The sequence below is a fragment of the Penicillium verhagenii genome (assembly GCF_028828195.1).
Source record: "Penicillium verhagenii strain IBT 33310 chromosome Unknown utg000006l_segment0_segment0, whole genome shotgun sequence".
In the NCBI taxonomy this organism is placed as follows: Eukaryota; Fungi; Ascomycota; class Eurotiomycetes; order Eurotiales; family Aspergillaceae; genus Penicillium; species Penicillium verhagenii.
Genome location: NW_026643170.1, coordinates 2950777 through 2971057, shown reverse-complemented (window position 1 = coordinate 2971057; position 20281 = coordinate 2950777). Strand labels below are relative to the sequence as shown.

At 47.5% G+C, this 20281-nt stretch overlaps 10 protein-coding genes across 10 annotated transcripts; 6 read left to right on the top strand and 4 right to left on the bottom strand.

Moving 5' to 3' along the window:
- Window positions 1–1925: 1925 nt before the first annotated feature.
- On the top strand, window positions 1926–2600 carry N7466_006487 (uncharacterized protein; the record flags this gene model as incomplete). Its single annotated transcript, XM_057165884.1, has 1 exon — window positions 1926–2600. The coding sequence occupies one exon, from the start codon at window positions 1926–1928 to the stop codon at window positions 2598–2600; it is 675 nt and encodes a 224-aa protein (XP_057021483.1).
- A 1118-nt stretch (window positions 2601–3718) lies between these two features.
- N7466_006486 (uncharacterized protein) lies at window positions 3719–4441 on the top strand (the record flags this gene model as incomplete). The annotated part of the gene is made up of 1 exon (XM_057165883.1): window positions 3719–4441. The coding sequence occupies one exon, from the start codon at window positions 3719–3721 to the stop codon at window positions 4439–4441; it is 723 nt and encodes a 240-aa protein (XP_057021482.1).
- A 340-nt stretch (window positions 4442–4781) lies between these two features.
- Window positions 4782–6616, bottom strand: N7466_006485 (MFS transporter; the record flags this gene model as incomplete). The annotated part of the gene is made up of 3 exons (XM_057165882.1): window positions 4782–5786; window positions 5849–6238; window positions 6293–6616. The coding sequence occupies 3 exons, from the start codon at window positions 6614–6616 to the stop codon at window positions 4782–4784; spliced, it is 1719 nt and encodes a 572-aa protein (XP_057021481.1).
- Window positions 6617–7839: 1223 nt separating this feature from the next.
- On the bottom strand, window positions 7840–8555 carry N7466_006484 (uncharacterized protein; the record flags this gene model as incomplete). Its single annotated transcript, XM_057165881.1, has 2 exons — window positions 7840–8149; window positions 8224–8555. 2 exons carry the CDS (start codon window positions 8553–8555, stop codon window positions 7840–7842), a joined length of 642 nt encoding a protein of 213 aa, XP_057021480.1.
- A 567-nt stretch (window positions 8556–9122) lies between these two features.
- On the top strand, window positions 9123–10813 carry N7466_006483 (Zn(II)2Cys6 transcription factor; the record flags this gene model as incomplete). The annotated part of the gene is made up of 2 exons (XM_057165880.1): window positions 9123–9932; window positions 9989–10813. The coding sequence occupies 2 exons, from the start codon at window positions 9123–9125 to the stop codon at window positions 10811–10813; spliced, it is 1635 nt and encodes a 544-aa protein (XP_057021479.1).
- A 568-nt stretch (window positions 10814–11381) lies between these two features.
- N7466_006482 (type 1 glutamine amidotransferase) lies at window positions 11382–12248 on the bottom strand (the record flags this gene model as incomplete). The annotated part of the gene is made up of 3 exons (XM_057165879.1): window positions 11382–11678; window positions 11750–11973; window positions 12032–12248. 3 exons carry the CDS (start codon window positions 12246–12248, stop codon window positions 11382–11384), a joined length of 738 nt encoding a protein of 245 aa, XP_057021478.1.
- A 2515-nt stretch (window positions 12249–14763) lies between these two features.
- On the top strand, window positions 14764–15018 carry N7466_006481 (uncharacterized protein; the record flags this gene model as incomplete). The annotated part of the gene is made up of 1 exon (XM_057165878.1): window positions 14764–15018. One exon carries the CDS (start codon window positions 14764–14766, stop codon window positions 15016–15018), a length of 255 nt encoding a protein of 84 aa, XP_057021477.1.
- Window positions 15019–16077: 1059 nt separating this feature from the next.
- Window positions 16078–16455, top strand: N7466_006480 (uncharacterized protein; the record flags this gene model as incomplete). The annotated part of the gene is made up of 1 exon (XM_057165877.1): window positions 16078–16455. The coding sequence occupies one exon, from the start codon at window positions 16078–16080 to the stop codon at window positions 16453–16455; it is 378 nt and encodes a 125-aa protein (XP_057021476.1).
- A 413-nt stretch (window positions 16456–16868) lies between these two features.
- On the bottom strand, window positions 16869–17498 carry N7466_006479 (MARVEL domain-containing protein; the record flags this gene model as incomplete). Its single annotated transcript, XM_057165876.1, has 3 exons — window positions 16869–17123; window positions 17183–17404; window positions 17463–17498. 3 exons carry the CDS (start codon window positions 17496–17498, stop codon window positions 16869–16871), a joined length of 513 nt encoding a protein of 170 aa, XP_057021475.1.
- Window positions 17499–18971: 1473 nt separating this feature from the next.
- Window positions 18972–20008, top strand: N7466_006478 (PQ-loop repeat-containing protein; the record flags this gene model as incomplete). Its single annotated transcript, XM_057165875.1, has 5 exons — window positions 18972–19016; window positions 19076–19093; window positions 19169–19372; window positions 19429–19702; window positions 19764–20008. The coding sequence occupies 5 exons, from the start codon at window positions 18972–18974 to the stop codon at window positions 20006–20008; spliced, it is 786 nt and encodes a 261-aa protein (XP_057021474.1).
- Between the last annotated feature and the right edge of the window lie 273 nt (window positions 20009–20281).

Sequence of the window (20281 nt, the reverse complement as noted above, 5' to 3'; positions counted from 1 at the left end):
CCTTGAATGCGATGGATGTTGAGAAAACTCCACATGCAGTGCAGCTCACAACACATCAAGATATACAACACCCGTGCTTGGTTCCAAGTTTCGACTGTACCTCGCACGAACTTGAACACACACTGGTAAATAGCTACAGTGCGGACACGGGTATGTTCATCGGGGCGATCCCACCGACTCCCCCGATAAATGTTATGCAACATTCAACTCTCTTCAAATGCGACAAGCTGCCCTGTTCATACGTTGGAACCTTCAAGCGCAAGTCGGATCTGGAACGACACATTGCCAACATACACACCAACCCCAGAGCGCACATATGTCCGGAGTGTCGGAGAGCATTCAACAGGAATGACAATTTGCAAGGACACAGAAGGAAGATGCACAACCCATCTACGCCACCCAAGTAATTTGGCGCTTCCTGAAGAATGTTTATTTGAAAGGGTATCAGGTCAACCTCAAGTGAAATAACCTTCCTGCGACTTGGTTTTTCCATTCTCCCTGAACGTGCGATGATATGGTGTTTTATGTATTCCGTCGACATGGGATTTCGTTAGCCGTGTTGCGTATGGATTGTATCGGGAATCGAGGGCATTTTCGGGTGATAGGAGATTATAGGTTGATGTATTTATTGACAAGAGCCTCGAAATAATTTGAGAAAGTGAACTAAATTGCGCATTTCCTAGAGATTATAAGCACGGGAGATATTTGAGCATTAGGTGCGCTAGCAAATTCTTTTTTGGTGAGGAGAAGGCAAGAAGCACGGAGGTCAAATGGTGAGAAGGGCGAAAATGGAAGTAGCTAGTAGTATCAGCGAAGACTATAAACATTGAGCTAAAGAAGCGATCAAGTTGGAGTTTTCTTTCCGTATCGAGAAAAGAAAGAAGTATGCAAACCTGGTGGTAGCAGAGAAGCAAGATGGAGACTCCATCTGACAGCAGCAGCATGTACTGGTATATATTGCTACAAGCACTTGGGGGTGAACTCCGCGCGGTTACTAGTTTCCATGAGCCAACTGGTGAGAGATCATGTGGCGAATCGTCTCGCAGGCCCAGGAAAGGGGAAGAGGATGAATCAGAGGGGGACGAAGGACACAGAAAGAGAGAGACAAAGTGGAGAAAACATTGACCCCACTAATTGACCAGAAGGTGCACGGACTCTAGAGGCGAACCGGACTGTGAGCTGCAGCCTGCGAGCATACTAATCCCAATTAGGAACCAAGGAAAACCGAATAAAACGTGCAATAGAGTCACGAGGTAAGAGCTTGGTATTTTTAAGTTGTCCTGATTAAGCCTTTCTGTATCAAGGAATGAACTGTTCATCTTGCTACATGTAGCTCCAAGTTCGGGTAAATAAGAACAAGGACCAGGGGTTTCGATTACATTCATCTGAGCCTTAAGAGGCGCGGGCCGCGCAGAGTGGCGCAGCTGGGGCCTGTATCATTGGTAGATGCAAGGATTTTCAGGAGTTGGGCATTAAAATATACCGCAGAGCCCCTGCCTCACGATCTGACCTGTGGTACAAGCTATGCGATTAGGACAGAATCACAGATGTTACTAGTCTTGTTTGGGAGTGGAAAATAGAATTTCTACTGGGCTTCCATAAACCACGTCAGTGGAATCGAACAAAATAACGGAGCCGGCACCATAAAGTCCGAGTCAGGGGAAACATGAGAGATCTTTGGGAAACTTGGATTAATAGTTTTCTTGATCTTACAGTGATACGTGGTTTTGGGCACATAATGTTGCCTGTCGCCTTTTGCCCACTACATAGCCCATCACTCGCCCACCTGTCACCGCTTATACTGCGCTGAGATCCTTCAAATGTTTTTAAGAGGTAGTCTCGTCTGGTATATAGCAGATATCTATTCCTATGCTTCGCCGCTGCACATCCATGCTTTTATTCTCTCTCAGTATCATCAAGCCAAAATGGCGTTTCACGAGCGCAATTTCGAGCATACCTCATCAGATTTGCCTGATAATACAGGATATGAGATGGCTCCAGATGCCTTGAACCATTATGTGGACATACCCTGGAGACAAATGCAACCCGAATGGCTACAAGTCGGCCCAACCACCGTTAATCGTTCGTACGATGTCGCCGACTCGCGAATTGATCTCGGGTCCCAGTGGCTGAGCTCACATGACACTCGACAATACACGCATGGCTCTTACAACGCGTTCCGTCATGGGCTATCCGCCTCCCAAGGTCATGTAACCGGGGAGCAATCAAGCTCTAATCAACCATTCGAAAACGGATACAATTTCGCATCTCAGGTCTCGGCTACACGCCGTCAGGCTGGACCCGGCCCCAGCTCCAACACCCAAATCAACACGTGGGATTCTCATCTTGATATGACGATCGAAGCGGGGCAGATAATGCAACAGCAGAAAGTTCTACCGAGCAGAACATACAGATGCCTTTGGCAAGGTTGTCGGTACACTGGCACGTTTCGTCGCAGCGCCGAACTGAGGCGGCACGTCGACACGCAGCACATTGCCCCAAAGTCGTACATATGTCCAGTCTCAGATTGTGGTCGACCATACAACCGAGGAGATAATTTGAATGAACATTTGCGACGAGCTCATGGATCGAATTTCTAATGCGGAGCCAAGGGGCCTCTTTTTTCTTTCTTCCCCCTTCTTTTCTTCTTCTTTCATTGTTCACAATCATGGCTGCGTGGCACATTGGAAACGAGACGGTTGCCCTTTCCGACAAATCCAATCTATTAGTTGGTATAATTATGGTCCAAAATTTGAATTCCTATTTCCCCAGACCTCTCACATGCAAAAAAGGTTGAAATGAAACTGTCTCCACCATAGCTCCTTAAGCTTGCAGATTGCCGCAGATTACCGCAGCTTGGCGGCCAAAACAAAACAGCTTCCCCGGGGATATCCAGGGACCACGTCACCGGAGCCTCAAGGTATGTAACAATCTTATCACATTTAGGCACCGGGATGCCCAAGCTTCAAGATCCGGGGCATACCAGGGAAAGTGATGCGGCAGTCTGATTGGCTAGATAACGCATTCCAGACGATCAGGGTCACTCGACAGGCTCAATTCGGCAGTGAAGCTCGGAGGCTGCGTCTATCCCTTGAGATGTGCATCTTTTCCATGTGTTATGGTGTTCTAGCCGCTAGGCCTTTTCGCCCGGAAGCTTGGTCTCCCTAACGTGCATTCCGTTCCACAGTCGATCCGCCCTACAGAGCGCCGTCTCATCTGCCGGTGCGGAGCATAGCTCTCTTTATTGACCCCTTGTTTTAGCTTGGCAGGTGTTTTTGTGGAGCTTCGTGTTACTAGGGGCTGTAAAGCACGTGGTGTTGTTGTGTATCATCGTTACTGCCAGTATGTAACTTAACCACATGGTTACAATATGATTCATGCGCAAGGGAGGTTCCACATTTGATTTCATTTGTTCAAGGAACATTGATCGTGGAATTGATTGGAGAATCGGTATATGCAGATTCTGGGGCGAGACATGCTTTTTGCCCTGTCACTGAAGATCTTGACGTCTTGTCCTGAATTGTATCAAGGGGGAAGAAGCTCTTTGTTTACTCATCAATTTGAAGCTTTGTTTCTTTTTTTCAAGAAATCCATAACTTTTAAAGTTATCCCATGCCCATTCATGGCACTTCAATTACACTTCAATCAACCTTTGCGGTTTCTGTTCTTTGTCCTCGTTTTACTATATCAATTGCTAGATATCCCATATTCATAAGTCATGTCTTTCAATGGACCTCCGTACAACCCAGACCCCTGGTTAAACAGACCCGGGGCCATGGAATACCCCTTGTACTCCCACGAGTCCCTGTCAACCTTCTCCGCAGTACCAGAGAACCTCCACATCTCCGATCCGGAGCTGTTGAACATCCACCTGCCACCCGGAGCCGCACACATGAGCCCCACGTACCCAGAAACACCTCGGCTCTCCAGAGCAGACTTCAATTCATCCCCTGGACACGAAGGACACGAAGACAGACAATACCCGTGCCCGCACTCGCACTCTCACACGCATGCCCACTCCCACTCCCCAGACTACGCCAGAATGCACCACCACCAGACATCCCCACCATACGGCACAAGCGCACGCATGCCACCAAACTCCACAAACTACAACCCTTACTGCCCGCAAATCACACCACCAACCGAAACCACACTCCCTAGCCGAGACCCACACGCAATCCACCGCCGCACCTCCAGTGCATCAAGCACCAGCAGCCTAGTACCCTTCGACCGAGAACGATCACACCAACACCGGCCCTTCAAATGCAAGTGGGAAGGATGTAGGTACACAGGGGCGTTTGGGCGGAAGTTCGAATTGAAGCGCCACGTCGAGACGCAGCATATCAATCCAAACTCCTACGAGTGTCCGGGGTGTAGAAAAGGTTATAACAGGAAGGATAACCTGGAGGAGCATCTGCGGAGGGCGCATGTTGACATGTGAGGATGAAGGTGTGAGTTGAATTGAATTGAGTTGCGTTTTGTCTTATGTGGGCCGATGTGCGTGCGCTTCGTCATCTCCCATTCCCTCCCTGCCATCCCTGCCCTTTCTATCTTCCTTACTTAATCTCCATTGATACTTGGGGTCATCGTTCGGTTTTTTTCATTCTTATTGGTTTAACTACTTCTCGCGGGCTGCTGTCTGGTACATCGGTATTTTGGGCTTTGTAATTCGAGTTAGACTAGTCATTGAGAATGGTAGATTCATTAATTGTGTTGCTTTTTGTAAGAAGATAAAAAGAAATACCAGCCACGCCGGGGCCGACCACCAAGACCACAAAGACTTAGCCCGCCGCATAGGGACTCTTCTTCCTCAAGGTCTCTCCATACTTCCACAAGAAGATCGGCGCAGGAATACCAATACCGAGTGATATGAATCCCAACAAGCTATTTCCCCATCCATAATGCAACGCCGCATACATGTAGGGCGCAAAAAGCGGAAACCCGAATCCAGCCAGCGATCGCAGAAAAGCACCCGCAGCCAACGCACTCGCCGCATACCGCGTATACGTATCAACCATATACGTCTGGATACACTGGAACGCCATGATAGTGCCCATGCCAAACATGGCAGCGCCGATATTCGGCGCGATCCAGTGACAGTGCGTCTGGGCAGTCCAGCCATAAACGAATAATCCCGCGGGGAGCATAATGGCCGCGATACTCATCAGGGGAATTCGGAACTCTGGTCGGCCGACCCCGCCATTTCGAGCTGCGAGGGCACGGTAGATACGGTCGACCATTGGGGCACAAATCTGGGAGCCACCCCAGAAGCCTATTCCGATGGAAATGTAGTTCAATCCGCCGATTCCAGATGATTCGTGATAGTAGTCTGCGCTTGTCCAGAGAGTTGGGAAGGTGGAGAGCATGAGGTACATTAGGCCGTAGATGTAGGCCATGTAGATAGCCAGGACTTGGACGATGGGCTGGGTGAGGAGGAGACGGAACGGGCGGACAAGGGAGGTTTGTAATTTTTGGGCGAATGAGATCTTTTGGAGTTCTGCTTCAGTGTGATGTTGTTCGCCAGTCTCTTTTGTGAGACGCTTTGCGCGGTCGGCCAGGAGTTTTGGAGAATAGGTTTCGCGGAGGAAGAAGAGGCCGCCGATTTGAACTGCTGCGTCGGCGATAGACACGGACCAGAAGACCCAGCGCCAGGTTGTGTTTTCGGCGATGAAGCCGCCTGCGATTGGGCCTACTGCTGGACCAAGGAGGGGGGCGAGACTGTAGATTGCGAGACTTTTGCCTCGCTGTTCTGGGGGGAAACAGTCTGAGAGAACACCACCACCGATCTGAAATGCGTGTTAACAGGATATCTTAACATGGTGTGTCGAAAAACCATGGGATAACTTACTGCTAGTGGAGCGCTACCACCCAATCCTGCGAAGAATCGACAGACAATCATTTGTGTTGAATTTTGAGCGAATCCACAGCCAATGTTGAACACCAAGAAGAATAAGTTCGCTAGTTGGAGGATGATGGTCCGGCCATATACTTCGGATAGAGGTCCGAGAAAGAGAGGGCCCACGGCATATGCAAGGATGAAAATTGACATGGTCAATTGAGTCACGATCTCTGATTTGATGTGTAGATCTGCTGCGAGGGCATCAAGGGCCGGAGCGACCATACTGCTCGAAACGGGTGAAATGAAGGTGAACATTGAGACCATGACGACTGCAGCCCATTTGTTGCCCTTGGACCAGTTCTTTGGGTTTTCTTTGTCCTCTGGACCACCCCATGTTACCTTTACATTATTAGTTCAGAGTTCAAATGACGGATGCTTTTGGTAATGACTAACCAGTTTGGAGTTGGCAAGTGTAGATCTCCCAGTTTTTGACTTTTCGAGTACCTGCCCCGCATTTGGTCCTCTTTCCAGGTCTGCATCCTGGCGAGAATTACCTTCAGGGATTTCTAAATGTTCATCTTGTTCATCTGAGGGATATGGAGCTGTATCGTCAGGGTATGATCCTGAATAAGTGCGGCTCAAGGATTCTAGATTCGTTCTTGACTTGATAGACGCCGCCAGACTCTGACGAGTTTGGGCTCTTGATACTGTCGAGTCCGTATCTGTGCTGATCGTCGAGTTGGAGCGAGATCTACTCGAGTTATGATCATTCCCCATGGCTGCTGCTCATGGAGGGTTATGAAACCCGCGAAGTTGTTGGTAAGAAATTTTATATCAACGGAAGAGATTAAGAACGGTTTCAAATGTTTTTGACAGATGGGATAAATTCTCCGAGTGATGAAAAACGTTATGGATATTTTTAGGCACACGACAGATGCTGGAAAAAAAAAAGAAACAGCGGGGCAAGCCTTTTATACGCCATGTAGACACGGATGGCTTGCGCCGAGATAGAGTGCATAAGTCTGATGAGTTTTTGCAATGCACTTGGTGGAGACAATGGGGATAGTAGAGGTTAAAGCCGCCTGTTGCCTTTTCCCTTTTTTGGATTCTCATTGTGTTTTACTGGTTGGAAGGTGAAGATTGAAGAAGGATTGGCAGAGATTGGCAGGGGCCAGAGCGTGTGGGTCTGGCGTTAAGGAGATTTATCCGTCTGCAAGCCCTGAACCGGCATCGAAAACGCAGATAAGCCAATTAACGCCGTTGAAAAGCCCCGAACGGGGAATTTACGCGCCGGTACAGGCATCGGTTCGGCACTTCGGCACGGGGTCACGTGGGAGTTCCATAACCCAGCTATTGTCAGTCTTATCTTATCTTATCCTTATCAGTTCATCAAAGATCTTATCAACTGGTGATATATGTCAAGACTCAAGACTCAGGTGGTTTTGATCTTTTACAATGTTACATTAAAAACAAGATTCAGTTCTCGTCGCTCTCTAGTTCTGGATCGGGTACATAGTCCTGCCTTCCTTCATATGCCAGGCCATTTCCGTCTCTCCATCCCTCAAGAAAGAAACGTAAACTATTCCGCTTTATGTTGGCCGGGGTATTCGACTTTATCAGCTCCATAACCCTTGGAAAATTGTTCAACAAGTAGTTCTTTTCACGCATTACCTCTTTTGCCGCAATGGCTTCTGGTGAGCCTTTCGGAAAGGACTGGCGAAAAGCCCGAACGAAGTATGGCCGTAGAATCGCATTTTCCTCATATAATTCGGGAGAAAAATCAACATCCTGAATGAAGATCGGGTACTCGTACAAATAGTAGAGAGGGCCTACATAGGCATACTCAAAATCTATCACCCCGGATAGTACTGGTGACCTGTCTGGAAACATGGAGTCTCGAGGGTTGACAAACAGTAGATTTTGGGCATCAAAATCAGCATGAATGAGGCGAAATGGAGGACCGAAGGACGAGGCATCAGACTTTGAAGAAAGGTATTCTACTAGGTGCTGCCTAATCTCGACAAGCTCTTCGTATTCAGCAAATCAACGGCAGTCTCCGGAATTAACGCATGTAGGTAGTCGAGAGTCGACTTGAATGGCTTCCCTTCTGGCGGAGGAAATGAAGGGTGTACCAGCGGACCTAGGCCGTTATCCTGTATGCTTCCAATTTCATCAAAGTGAAGTGCGGCTAGCCGAGTAAGAAATGATGCAATCTGGGTAAGGACGTTCTTTTTATGATCGAGAGATAAGCCATCCCATAGCTTATAGAGATGCTTCCCGGGAGTCTCTCCATAATAACAACCGGCGCGCCTACCGGATTATTGGGGCGTAAATCCTGATGGAAGATTTTGGCCACTGGAATAAACGTGCGATCTTTGACAAACCGCATAGTGGCGAGTTCACTTGTGGCTTTGGAAAGACTTTCTTCGCTGCGAGTCAGCCTTGCGATGCATGAATGCCGGGCCCGTTCTATCTCAGGCAATGTTTCAGAGCCGGCATGAAATTCAAGGAGATATATCTCGTGATATGCTCCACGCGTGTGCCTTCTGGCGCTAGTACAAGTGGCCGATGCGATGGTTGAAGCGCAGGCCTTCAGTTCCTCCAAGTCCAGTTTCAATTCAGGTGGTTCGTCAGACTCATACTCGTCATCTGCACTGGAGTGAGGAGAGGCAAATTCATCTTCAATAAGACCAGTGATACCGCCTGGGGTGGCCATGTCTGTAATAATTTGTTAGCTGCTGAATACGATGTAAAGTTCGAAAATATTGGAATTGTAGAGAATAGTACTCCAAACAAACAACTTTGAAATACTTAGCCCCCTCCAGAGAGGCGGTGAAACCGAATATTCACTTCACCGCCTTGCGTTTTACTTTATTTCATATTCAGTCCCCTTATAGTTTCAAGGACACATATCAATAGCAAAGATAAATGAATATGAAGAAAATGGTGCAGAGATAGGCCCGGCTTTGCAGTGTAGCCCCTCAACACTCAGAAATGTAATGTTTCTCCGACGTTGACTTTATATATTCTCCCACGTGTAAAAGCTTGATATGTATGCATGCAGCGAAATATTTATTGGATTGTCAAAAACAAAAATGACGCTTGTCCAAGGCAAGTAGCTTCGTGCTAGTCAATATTAGTTCGTATTCGGCTCAACAAGGACCAAAGAGCCAAATAAAGTTGCGCTACCCCACATCCTTAGCCTTGTAGCCTTGTTTCTTATCAGTCGCCGCTTTTCCCGTTTCCCCGATCGCGCGATCCTCTCCCCTCCCCAATCACTCCAATGCCACCCGATCGACAGCGCGCTACACGGATAGTCCGCGTCCGAACTGGATGCTGGTCCTGCAGGCGGCGAAAGAAGAAATGCGACGAAATCCGACCGATATGCGGGGGCTGTATGCGCAACGATCTCGGTTGCCAATGGCCCACAACAGTTCCCGGGAGGAATTCCGACCCAACAAGCGGCGACTCGAGAATTAGCCCCGAAGCACGGCGCTCGAGCCCCCTAAACGTGATTGAAGATTTAGAAACGATGAGATCTCCTCAGAGTCCTGCATCGTCGTACCGACAATCCTCAGTTTCGTCGAATGGGGGCTTATCTGCAATTCTTGGAGACGGTGTTGATCATGCGGCCCAAGAGGAGAAGATAACGGATCGCCGAGATTCCGATTCGAGCAACATTTCACACAACAGCCACATGAACAATGCTATTATACCTAGGATGGCGGTCGGGAATGTCGTGCCTCGGACAATGTCGATGCTCCCTGGCTATGATCCAGAATCCTACACATTGCTGAGCCATTACCTCAGCACCACCGCTGATTGCATGGCTAATGGCACGACTCCTATCAACCCCTTTTTGGTCCAGATCGTGCCATTGGCATTCACGAGCGATTTGTTATTACAATTAGTGCTTGCCCAGAGTGCTGCGCACCGGGCATTCCGACGCCGAGATGAGTCTGACGCTGTTGCTCAATCCCACTACACGAAAGCTATCCAGTTGTTTCGACATGGAGTGGGCGAATTCATTGAGGGAAAGGAACCCAATCCGTTGATGTTACTGGTTGGGGCCCTTCTTATGTGCTTCACAGAGGTACAGCTAAGCCAGTCCGATACCCCTTTGTGAAAACAATCTAACAATGCCCATAGACTGCCAAGGGAGACATGACAGGAACTATTTTCGACCACCTTACGGCAGCAAACTCCCTCCTTGTGAAGCTTCTGGAGCAGAGCGACACTGCTGTACCAAGAGAGCTAAAAGATTTCGTGATCGAATACTACGTTTACACAGCATCCGTTAGCATGATCTCGGTCGACGCGCGTCTAAGTAGACAACTCTTTCTAAATTTCGACTTAGAACAGCGAGCTCGCGAACTCTTGACCCTACAATACGTTGGGAACCTATGCGGCTGCTGGCTAGAACTGTTGCTCCTGATACCCGTTATCTTTGATCTCGGCCGACAATGGATGATGGAGGAGGAGGTCAGCGCCCCGACCGCTGATGACTTGGCCATGTTCGCTTCAATCCAAGCTCAGATTCTCCGATGGGCCCCATTCCCATTTGTCGAGCCGGAGGTGTTCATGGCAGGCTTGATCTTCCAACAGGCCATGCTCATCTATCTATACACGTCTTTGGGTGGTTACAAGTACACGAGGGATGGGATGTACAGAGGACTTATCCAAACCGCAGTCACAGAAGCGATGTCTTACCTGAATCAATTATCGCCCAGTGCACGCATCAATTCTGGAATGTGCTGGCCCATTGCCGTTGTGGGTTCCTGCTTGGAAACCGCCGAGCAGCAGGACTGCCTGGGCACCCGACTTACGGTCATGTCGAGCCATTTCGGGCTTGGAAACATGCACCGTACCTTGCAGTTATTAGAGGCGATGTGGGAATTACCTCCATCCGAGGCAGGTCCTTGGAACATTTGCCGATCGATGCAACAAAAGCAAATTTGGATCTCATTTGCTTGAGCTGGGATGATCCTTGGTCCTGGTGACAGATATTCCCCGGGTGGGAGTCTCTCCCGTGGAAGGTGTATGATATTGTACATGCTGGAACCATCCATCGAGCATCAAGAATGGCGTTCGTGGCGTAGATGGCCAATTTTTGATATATATATAGAATGGCTTAATTATACCTACTACATCTACAGAGTAATTTTCACTTCATCAAAAACACTACAGTCAGCATTTCCAACTGACCGGCTTTTTTTCCTTAGCCCGCTGCAGCCTCTAACCTCTTATCGCTTTCGCGGGGTAATAAACCTTGGAAGACCCACAGTAAGGAGTAAGAGCCAATACGAAGGCTCTAGTTATACGAGCGCGCTCCGGGACCGCGATGTGGGTCCGATCAGGATAAACGATAAGCCCGCCATGATGCAAAGGAGAATGCTACCGTACTCAATTCTACAAGCCTTTGACATGTCTGTTGCATGATGTAAACAAGAAAATTTCATGTGCAAGTTAGACAAGAATTGTCTTCAATCGTCATCATGTTCATCTATATAAATGCTTCACTCATATCTGTTGGCAATGGACATTATACCACAGACTCAACAATAAACTGCATAAAACTTTGCAGAACAAACTCGCCATCATGCTGCTTCGCCGCTCGTGAGCTTCCACTCTTATATAGTTCGTCATTAAACACCCCGCCATCATGTCGAGCTTCCAAGAGGTTGGTCATGATGAATTCGTTAAACTCAGGGTGGGCCTGGATACTGATCAACCGCTTCGGCATGTATAACCCTTGCACGGCGCACGGGTCACTGAATCCGAGATTCACGCAGCCTTCGGGTGTCTCAAAGACGACATCGCGATGCATTTGGTGCAGGAACTATAGAGATAGTTAGCAATGTATTTCAAATCCACGGTCACAATCAACAAGGAGAGAGTTTGACCACGTACCAACTTGTCCTTGCCAAAAACATCCTTTCCAGCATCAGTGAGCGTGATCTCATCAACAGAGATCTCCCAGCTCTGCCCTCTCCCTACGCGAGCGCCCAGCGCCCGAGCAAGGATCTGGTGACCGAAACAAATGCCCACGACGGGCTTCTTGTGCGCCTGCACAACATCCTTGACGTATTCCGTTAAAGTAAGGATCCAGCAATCATCGGCAAAGGCATCGTGTTCTGGACACATCAGTCAGCGTCGAATTTGTAAAATAAAACCCCCCACGGGGAGACATACTGCTTCCAGTAAGAAGGAACGCATCCACCTCGTTAGGATTCGGATAGACCGGGTTCCCAACTACATTCCACTTGCTGACCTCGACGCTCACATTGGCTCCCACAGCAGCGTGTGTGAGTAGGCGCTCAAAGATCTGGCCATAGTTGCCTTGCTTGTCTACGACAGGTTGAATGGGTGTGTCGCACTCGAGGACGGCGATGCGGAGCGGTCGGGACATTGTGGTTTGTGTGGGCTTGGTGGTCGGGCTTCTTGGGCTTCAAGGGGTGAAGTAATGTTTTGCGGAGGATCGTAGTGTGTCTTGGTCGTTGTTTTAAGGTGGCTTGTTCTGAATAAGAGGTCGTGGTTTTGGTTCGGATTGGGCGCGGTTTGGCCCCACTTGCGCGGTCCGGAGTTGATAAGTGCGATAACGATAAGAGGTCAAACTTTGGCATCACATGGGAATATACTCGTTACATACTACTAGTAGTATGAGAGCACTAGTATGTATGGGATTCACGATGACTCAGGAAGTAATTCATACAGATACTTGACATGAAGCCTGTCAGGTGATCGTCCAAAGGCCAAGTTGAAAAAAACATACAACAGTGAGGATTTACATATGATCACTGATCACTTAACACTCACCCTACTTAGGCTGCTACGCATTCCTCTATTATATATAACTATAAATATTTGATATCTCAAAATTCTACCAACACTTCCAACATTTGAAGACTTACTGAGTGAAATCAACCTTGAAAGACACGATCAAATCTTACGATCTTACAGAACCCTCCAAAGTCACCAATCTTCATTTCAACCTTGATATCTCTTCTCCGGCCTTGGAAAATCTCTCTTCACACCTTTGAATCTCCTCTTTGAAATCTTGGATTCAACTCAAATTTCCTCCCTACTACTTGGTGCCCCTGAGCTGTTTGCTCATGTATCAGATTCTCACCATGAAGGAGTGTCATTTCCAGATACTTACTACAACCTCCGAAACGAACTCCGAAAGGAACTCGTCAAGTCTGTGGTGTTCTGGGGCTTTTCAGATCTTTGCTGAAGCAAAAATCACTCAACGAGACGGGTTTACTCAGAAAGCCATCCAAGGAATCGGTTTTCTTGGATACGTTGACGAAACCCGAAAATCTTTGGTGTCTTTCACCATTTCAATGATACTATGTATGATCAATATCCGTGTTGACTCTTAAGTCAGACCATGATGAATTGATGAAATCGAAGGAAAAGGAGCGACTCTTGGAAAAATTGAATCACGCCCAGAAGTTAAAACAACCTCCGAAAACCAACAGGCAGGAATTTGGGGACATAATAGCGGGGACAATTCTAGTGAGCAACACATGACTACAGTAAATCAGCAACACCGCATACTAATAACAACTTTGAAGGCAGCATCGAAAAGACCGAGCTGCCAGATGACCTTGACAATGGTGACTTCGTGAGCTACGCGTAGCCCCAATCTCAGTTAAATTTTCTAAATTATTGATTCTCTTCTGTGACAGGCTATTCTTGAGAAAAAATCCAATGCCATTTATCATGTGCGTCTGCTCGCATTGATGGCGAATGTCGGATTCCACGCGTCAGAGATACAAAAACAACCCATTCATGTTGGGAGTGGGCGTCCAAGTGGCCAGAACAGAAACCTGTGGCTTTTATGAAAATCAGTAAAATAATGGAAGAGACTGCTCATCATTCGAAAACATAAATGACCCCCGCGATGAGGAAGGAGTCACTTCAGACGATACGAACATTTTGCACTGGAAAATTATTTGACGCCGAAAGGATTGCAAAGAGTCTCGTGGCGCTTGGGACTCTACTGGCGCCATGAGAATTAGGTGCATGCCTCGCGGGAAGGCGACGGTCGCTTTTGCTCATGGAGTTCTATGGTTCTACATGGTTACAAGCTATGTGTTATTGGGAGACGGTTTGGTACAATAAATGCCGTGAATGTTGGGAAACAGCCGCGCAGTCGACTCCAATGACATCAAGATTGGATACATCGCGGTTCCTTGTGACCTCTCACTTCAGAAACTTCGATCTCCCCAGCGTTCGCAGGAATGACCGTCTCCATGGTATGAATCGGCTGCCGAGATAGTTATCTCTTCTATGGTGACTTTGAAGATATTGAGGACGTCCGTTATTACATCGCTCTCCAATGCAGTAGAAAACCCAACAAAACTTTACAGGTACTCATATGATCGGTCACGACCACTTCCTGCGTGCTGGGAAGGACTAACTGACGATGAGAGAACGACCTTTGAGGTAGATGGACATCACTAATCCAACCTAGGTCTGGGAACTTATATCCGCTTTCTACCAGTCACCATCCGTGCGAAAGCGGTTGAGGAATCTGTACCACGAAAGGGCTGCTGATGTCCAAATATTTCTCCGTCCTCGATTCAGTGGATCTGGACTCAATCCCAAAGAAGTCTTTGCGTCAGAACAACGCAGTATTCAAGGTATATTTAGATCATCCATATATACTTACCTCGTTGGGATGTGAGAGGAAATGTGAATTATCAGTCAAGTTGCCCCCGTCCAACAAACCTTGATTAGAACCGTCCGAACCCGAGAAGGGTAAGACATTATTAACCGGAAAACCTATCCCTAAATATAAACGAGACCTCCATGATACTGTCCTAGGTATCTGTCCCCGAGCCCACAAGATGAATTTTACGTCTTTCCATTTGAGATGCTCACCATCCAGCCCCTGTGACATTTTCAAAAGGGGTGAGATGGACGATGCAACCTCCAACCATCTTCAAGAGTTACCGTTTCAGCCCGAGCCCAATGGCAACATTCGTGGCTCCGGCAGTCTGATGCCCACTCCTCATCAACGCATTTCGGGCTCCAATAGGAATATTCGCAGCACACATACTCCGTCCACTCATCATGACTCCACCAGGGATACTTGCAGCACGCATACTCCGATCCCCACTCCCAACCGCATTCAGGCTAGCCAGTCGGCAACATCTAAGAAGCCTGTTTGAAATCTCGTCAGATTGTTCGAAGCAATCAACAGTATCACCGATCCTGATATGCGGCAAGTGGCACCGGAACACACAGGCCCGATGGTTGAACGAGAGGATCATCATTAAAAGTTCCTCTGTCTTCTTTGTTTTCTTTCCGATTTATGCGTCAGTTTTCTTGGTTGTGCTTCTGATTGACGTTGGGACAGCATTTTCATTGTCTCCCGGGATTTGTTACGGTCCATGGTCAGGTAATGATACTAGCCCACCGGCAACAGCTAAGAAGCCTGTTTGAAGTCCCGTAAGTCCAACACCGGGAAAGCATGATTTCTTGCCCGTTACGTGATCTAGGAAGGGGTAGGATTGGGGAGTCTAGCTACAATTACTCACAAAGCTGTGAGATTTTCCCACCTCTTACTACTCTAGGAATTTTTTTCGTCCCATGGCTTTCCCAATTGTAACTTGGTAGTTGAGAAGCTCATACATAATCTGGATATCAGAGTAGTTAGTATGTATTACAGTGCCTATCTCAAGCATTGAGTAGGTACTCATCCCAAGTACTGAGTATATACGCATCCCAAGTAAGGAGTATATACACATCCCAAGTACCAAATACATGGTATGTTCACTCCAAGGCTGGATAACCCCCAGGACTACTAGGTACCTTAATAGACGGCTTTTTAATTCCTCGAGAGTCTTTGTTCAGATAAACTCGTGGACGGCATTCAATTATAGACATGAGGAAACAGAGATCCAGCGCGTAGATTAATGGATGCGATGACATGCTTTTGTTCTTCGCCCTTCGCGAAGGTGCTTTTCTGGGGTCTTGGAAATTTGAATAATCAAATTCTGTCTTCGCTTTCCCCTTTCTTAAACAAACCTCTTCACTCAGTCTTCTCTCAGCACCTTCGATAAAAAACCCATATAAACCTCGTTCCTGCTATATCACTTCTTCTTCTTCTTCCACTCACTCTCCATGAGCCTCTTTCACCCTGGATGTAAGTCAATTGATCTCTCACCTGGACATCAACTCCGCACTTTCAGTCAAGATAAATTACTAACTCAAACACATTATACGCAATGTCGATCTCCCCGCCTCAGATGCGCCCAGAAACGACTTTGACCAAGATTGCCCTTCAAGCGACACTCCTCGACCAGGATGCCCCGGATCTTGAAAGCGATTATTCGCCTGAATTATGGGAGGCATTGCGCCTTGAAGACGGATTCCTGGCAATGCAAACATTGCGGCTCAGTCTCGAACGGAATCTGCTTCACCACCTTGGTGGTGAAGGATATTCTGAGCTTCTCTTGCGTCGCAATGCCGCTTTCGAACTTGAGAACGGACTGAGAGCTCAAGCCGAAGTTGCGCTCTTCCAAGTCTCTTGGTGGGGACAACAGCTCTTCATGAACTTTTATGCCGAGAGAGCTCGTCGCCTGTGGGACCTCATAACGGACTGACGGTCAACTGGTCTTTTGATCCTTTTTTTTTCGTTTTCCGTCTGCACGATTTATATTATTACGTGAATATATATTATTCCTCCTGTTGCCAGCGTCTACATATATGTCTATTATATAAATAGCTTAACAACCTTGCAATAGTGCTACTTCTAGACTGCAAAAGGCGGGATTTTGGAAGCTTACCTGTAGGAGACATGACAGGTATCAATGGAAGGATAAAATATTTTTAAATTGGGTATCGAAAAAAGGTATATGGTTATCTCAGCTTGGAACAAGCACTTGAGGACCAATCGTGGAAGGAGCCAAAGAAGCTTAACCACATCAAAGCATTCTGTCCCCGTTTCCAAATGTGCAAGTTGGAAGGCTCATATTATCACTATATTTGAGGGACACTTCGCAGACAGAAGTTCCACTCAACGGTTGCGAGACAAGAAAGACGCAATCAAAACACCGAGAGTAGCAATGCAAGCAAGGAACATGAAAGCACAATCAGCCTCCGCCCGCCTGCAACGCGAAGTAAGAAGGGAAAAGTTCTTGGCGTCATAGGGGACGTCGTAGCAAACTTTACTGGATCCCTTGCCCACACATCCACCACTCATCAACGGGTTTTCCCAAGTCGCGACATTGGGGGTAGAGCAGTTGGTGCCCTTTAGAGTCACGGCATAGACCTGCAACATGGTCAGTTTTATTATTCCAGGGGAGATTGGTTTTTGGAAAGGAAACGTACAACACCGGCTGCCAGGAGGGCAAGACTTGTAACACCATCCAGAACCCAGATGATGATTCCACTCAAGCTTTCAACCCACAGGGCAGCGATGCCGATAAGGGAGGCGAGAACACCGAGAGCACCGGTGAAGGCTGCATAGCCAGTCTGGGATGGCACGTTGCCGACGTATTGTTGTCTGGCGATAGCGATGGAGATACCGAGGACGACTACGCTAAATATAAGCTTGGACGCGTTAGCATTTTCCGATGAGATGATAAAGTGTAGGGGTATCATGGCTTACCTGGAAGCCACGGGCGACAGCTGTAAGGAGCTGCATAATGATGGTATTGTAGGTGTAGATTTTCTGGACGGAGGTAATGAAGGAGAAAAAGAAATGGAGCGGGGGATTAAACACAAGCTCGAACTGGGGTCAACACCCTTTTTAATTCCAGCGCATGTGAAAAGCATCGCTTAGAAACTGGTCGTGTGTAAAATTGCACCCGCCTAGCGTGATTGTTTGCCCAAACATATGGGTCCTAGAGCCGCACTAACGAGCAGAGACATTGGACGACGCTAATTTAGTACGAAATGGGGTCCCCTCTAGGCCAAATGGGGCCAAAACCCCTGCACCAGTTCTGATAGTTCGGAAAAATACGGAAAAACGAGGCTCCGATCCACTCAAGACCGCCCCAATGAGAAATCAAAACCCTCGTCTTTCGGGTGTCAGCATATTCTGACGAAAATTGAGGTGTTTGATTGGGCCTCCGGTCTGTCGAGAACCTCAAAGTCACTGATTGCACCCTGTCTATCGTTGCCCCTGTTTCACTCCAATGTGATGAAGCTCTTGCTCGTGGTGGTGGTGGGGGGAGCTCTACATAAGGGTCTGAGTCAGGGACAGACCAAGCAATGGACAGGGACCGGAGCTAACGACGCCCCACCCGATACGCCTTGCCCCTTCACGTCGCGCTATGGCTCAAATAGGTATACTTATGTGTCAATCGCACTGCGCGTGCATTCTTCTATTAATAAAAATTTGTGCTCCTTAGCTCGTACATAACGTTCGCATTGGTCTTCAGTTGATTTTAAGATCCGATTTTTGATCTCACCGTGCACAAACTGTTTCTCGGGCGACAAACACATGGAGGCCAATATTCCAAAGAAATCAGAATGTATAGATCCATGGATCGTGGTGAAATAAAGTCGTCGGGCATTAAGATTATAGTTTAGGCTTTTAACCTTGAAAAGGTACCTACAAATACACATGTGTGCAGCCTCGAGATCTTGGACCCATTTAAATTCGATGCATTTGGGCACCTGAGTAGCGATTCCAAGTAATGCCTGTGTCTATCCATCCAACCTTGAAATGCGCACGTGTGTAAACTTGAAGTCTCGAAATATACCGAGCATCCTGTGCACATGCATGTTTGTAGTGTGGATTCTTTAAAGAAGATGAAAAGAAAAAGCACAGAAAGACCAAGAGTGCCTAACATTGAATTGAGGGGTTACACTAAAGAGCCCCATTTATGCTGCGCTTTCTTATTATGTATTGAGTTGATGTCATCCAGATGTCTGCTTTTGCCTGGATATGATCCACTTCAATGCTGTGTTTAGGGGCGGGATGCACTTGGCGCCATACGTTGGCGGTCCGCTTGACGGTTACGTTACCGATTCTGACTAAGCCCAATTACGTAATTGATTTGCTTTTCTCGCTTTTATCTCGCTCTTATCTCGCTCTCATCTCGCCATGGATTCAATTCTTCGTAACTCCAAGTCTCATTCAAGCACCAAAACTCGACATTTCCATCTCACAATGGACATACCCGTGGCGGAAACTGTGTTGGGGACTCTTGGCGCAGTTCGTTCACGGCTATACATCATGGCATATTCAGTGCATCCCACTAATCACGCTCGCAGGTTTGTTGGTCTATTCAGGTAGGCCGAGACAACGAGAACCGAAGAGAATGGGTTGGTTTTGGATGAAGTCTTACTTATGCTCATATCTCCTAGCTTCTTCCCCAAATCATTATCAATTACAGACGGCATAATACCGAAGGTCTCCAGGGTTCAATGATGCTACTGTGGGCCGCAGCAGGTGTCCCTCTTGGGGTGTACAACATTGTGGAAGAGTTCAATATCGCATTAAGAATACAGCCTCAGATACTGACAGCTTTGAGCCTTGCTACTTGGGGCCAATGTCTTTACTATGGAAAAGTAAGCTTTGTTTCGCCTCCTCAAGCTATGTTTCACCTGGTATTGATTGAAAGTAGGGATATTCCGTCACCAAGTGCATTGCCGCGGTCGCTCCCCTTCTTATTATCTTCGGTGGCATTGAGACAGGGTTAATTTTTGCACTAAAAGAAGCAAAAACTCATCATACAAGATGGCCCCTTATTTTGATGGCCGTTTTAAGTGCATCTCTGCTTGCCGCAGGGGTACTGCGTCATTACTGGGATATTTATGTTCACCGAACCGTGCGAGGGATCAGCTTCTTTTTCGTTGGAATCGATGCTGCCGGTGATCTTTTCTCACTCGTGTCTGTTCGTAAGTCAGGACGGATCATAGTGATAAATACAAGCGAGCGGTTGAGGCTAACTTAGTCAAGTGTTTGGATCCACTATTAACATACTTGGCATGGTTATTTACGGGACTGAGCTGGCCCTTTGGTTAGGCATATTTGCCTGCGGTGGCGTATTCAATCTCTTGCCTTGGCTTCGGATGCAGTCAAAGAAGGCTGAGACTTCCCAGGAACCTATATCTCTCCACCAGATGCCTTCATCAACCTCTGTGTTCAGAACTGCATCTGGGTCTGAGGTAATAGAAAGACGAGGCTGGCCGCGTGCATCTTGAGACATGTCAGTTAAATGAGGCTAATGAGAGTCAACCGTCCGGAGGTCAGGGTCACTCTCAAACAACAAAAATAGACAATGGGTTTGATTAGATCGACTATCTCAAAGTCTGTGCTGTACACCAAAGTCCTGGTTTGTATCGATTCTCCCAGGAGGAGTAACGCTCAAACTCGAGTAAGAATCCGCAACGCCCCGGGATATGACTGAGCTATTCGCTGCCTTTTCAGCTACGTTTCATTATGATTCGACGTCGATTCCAGTCGATATATGGGTA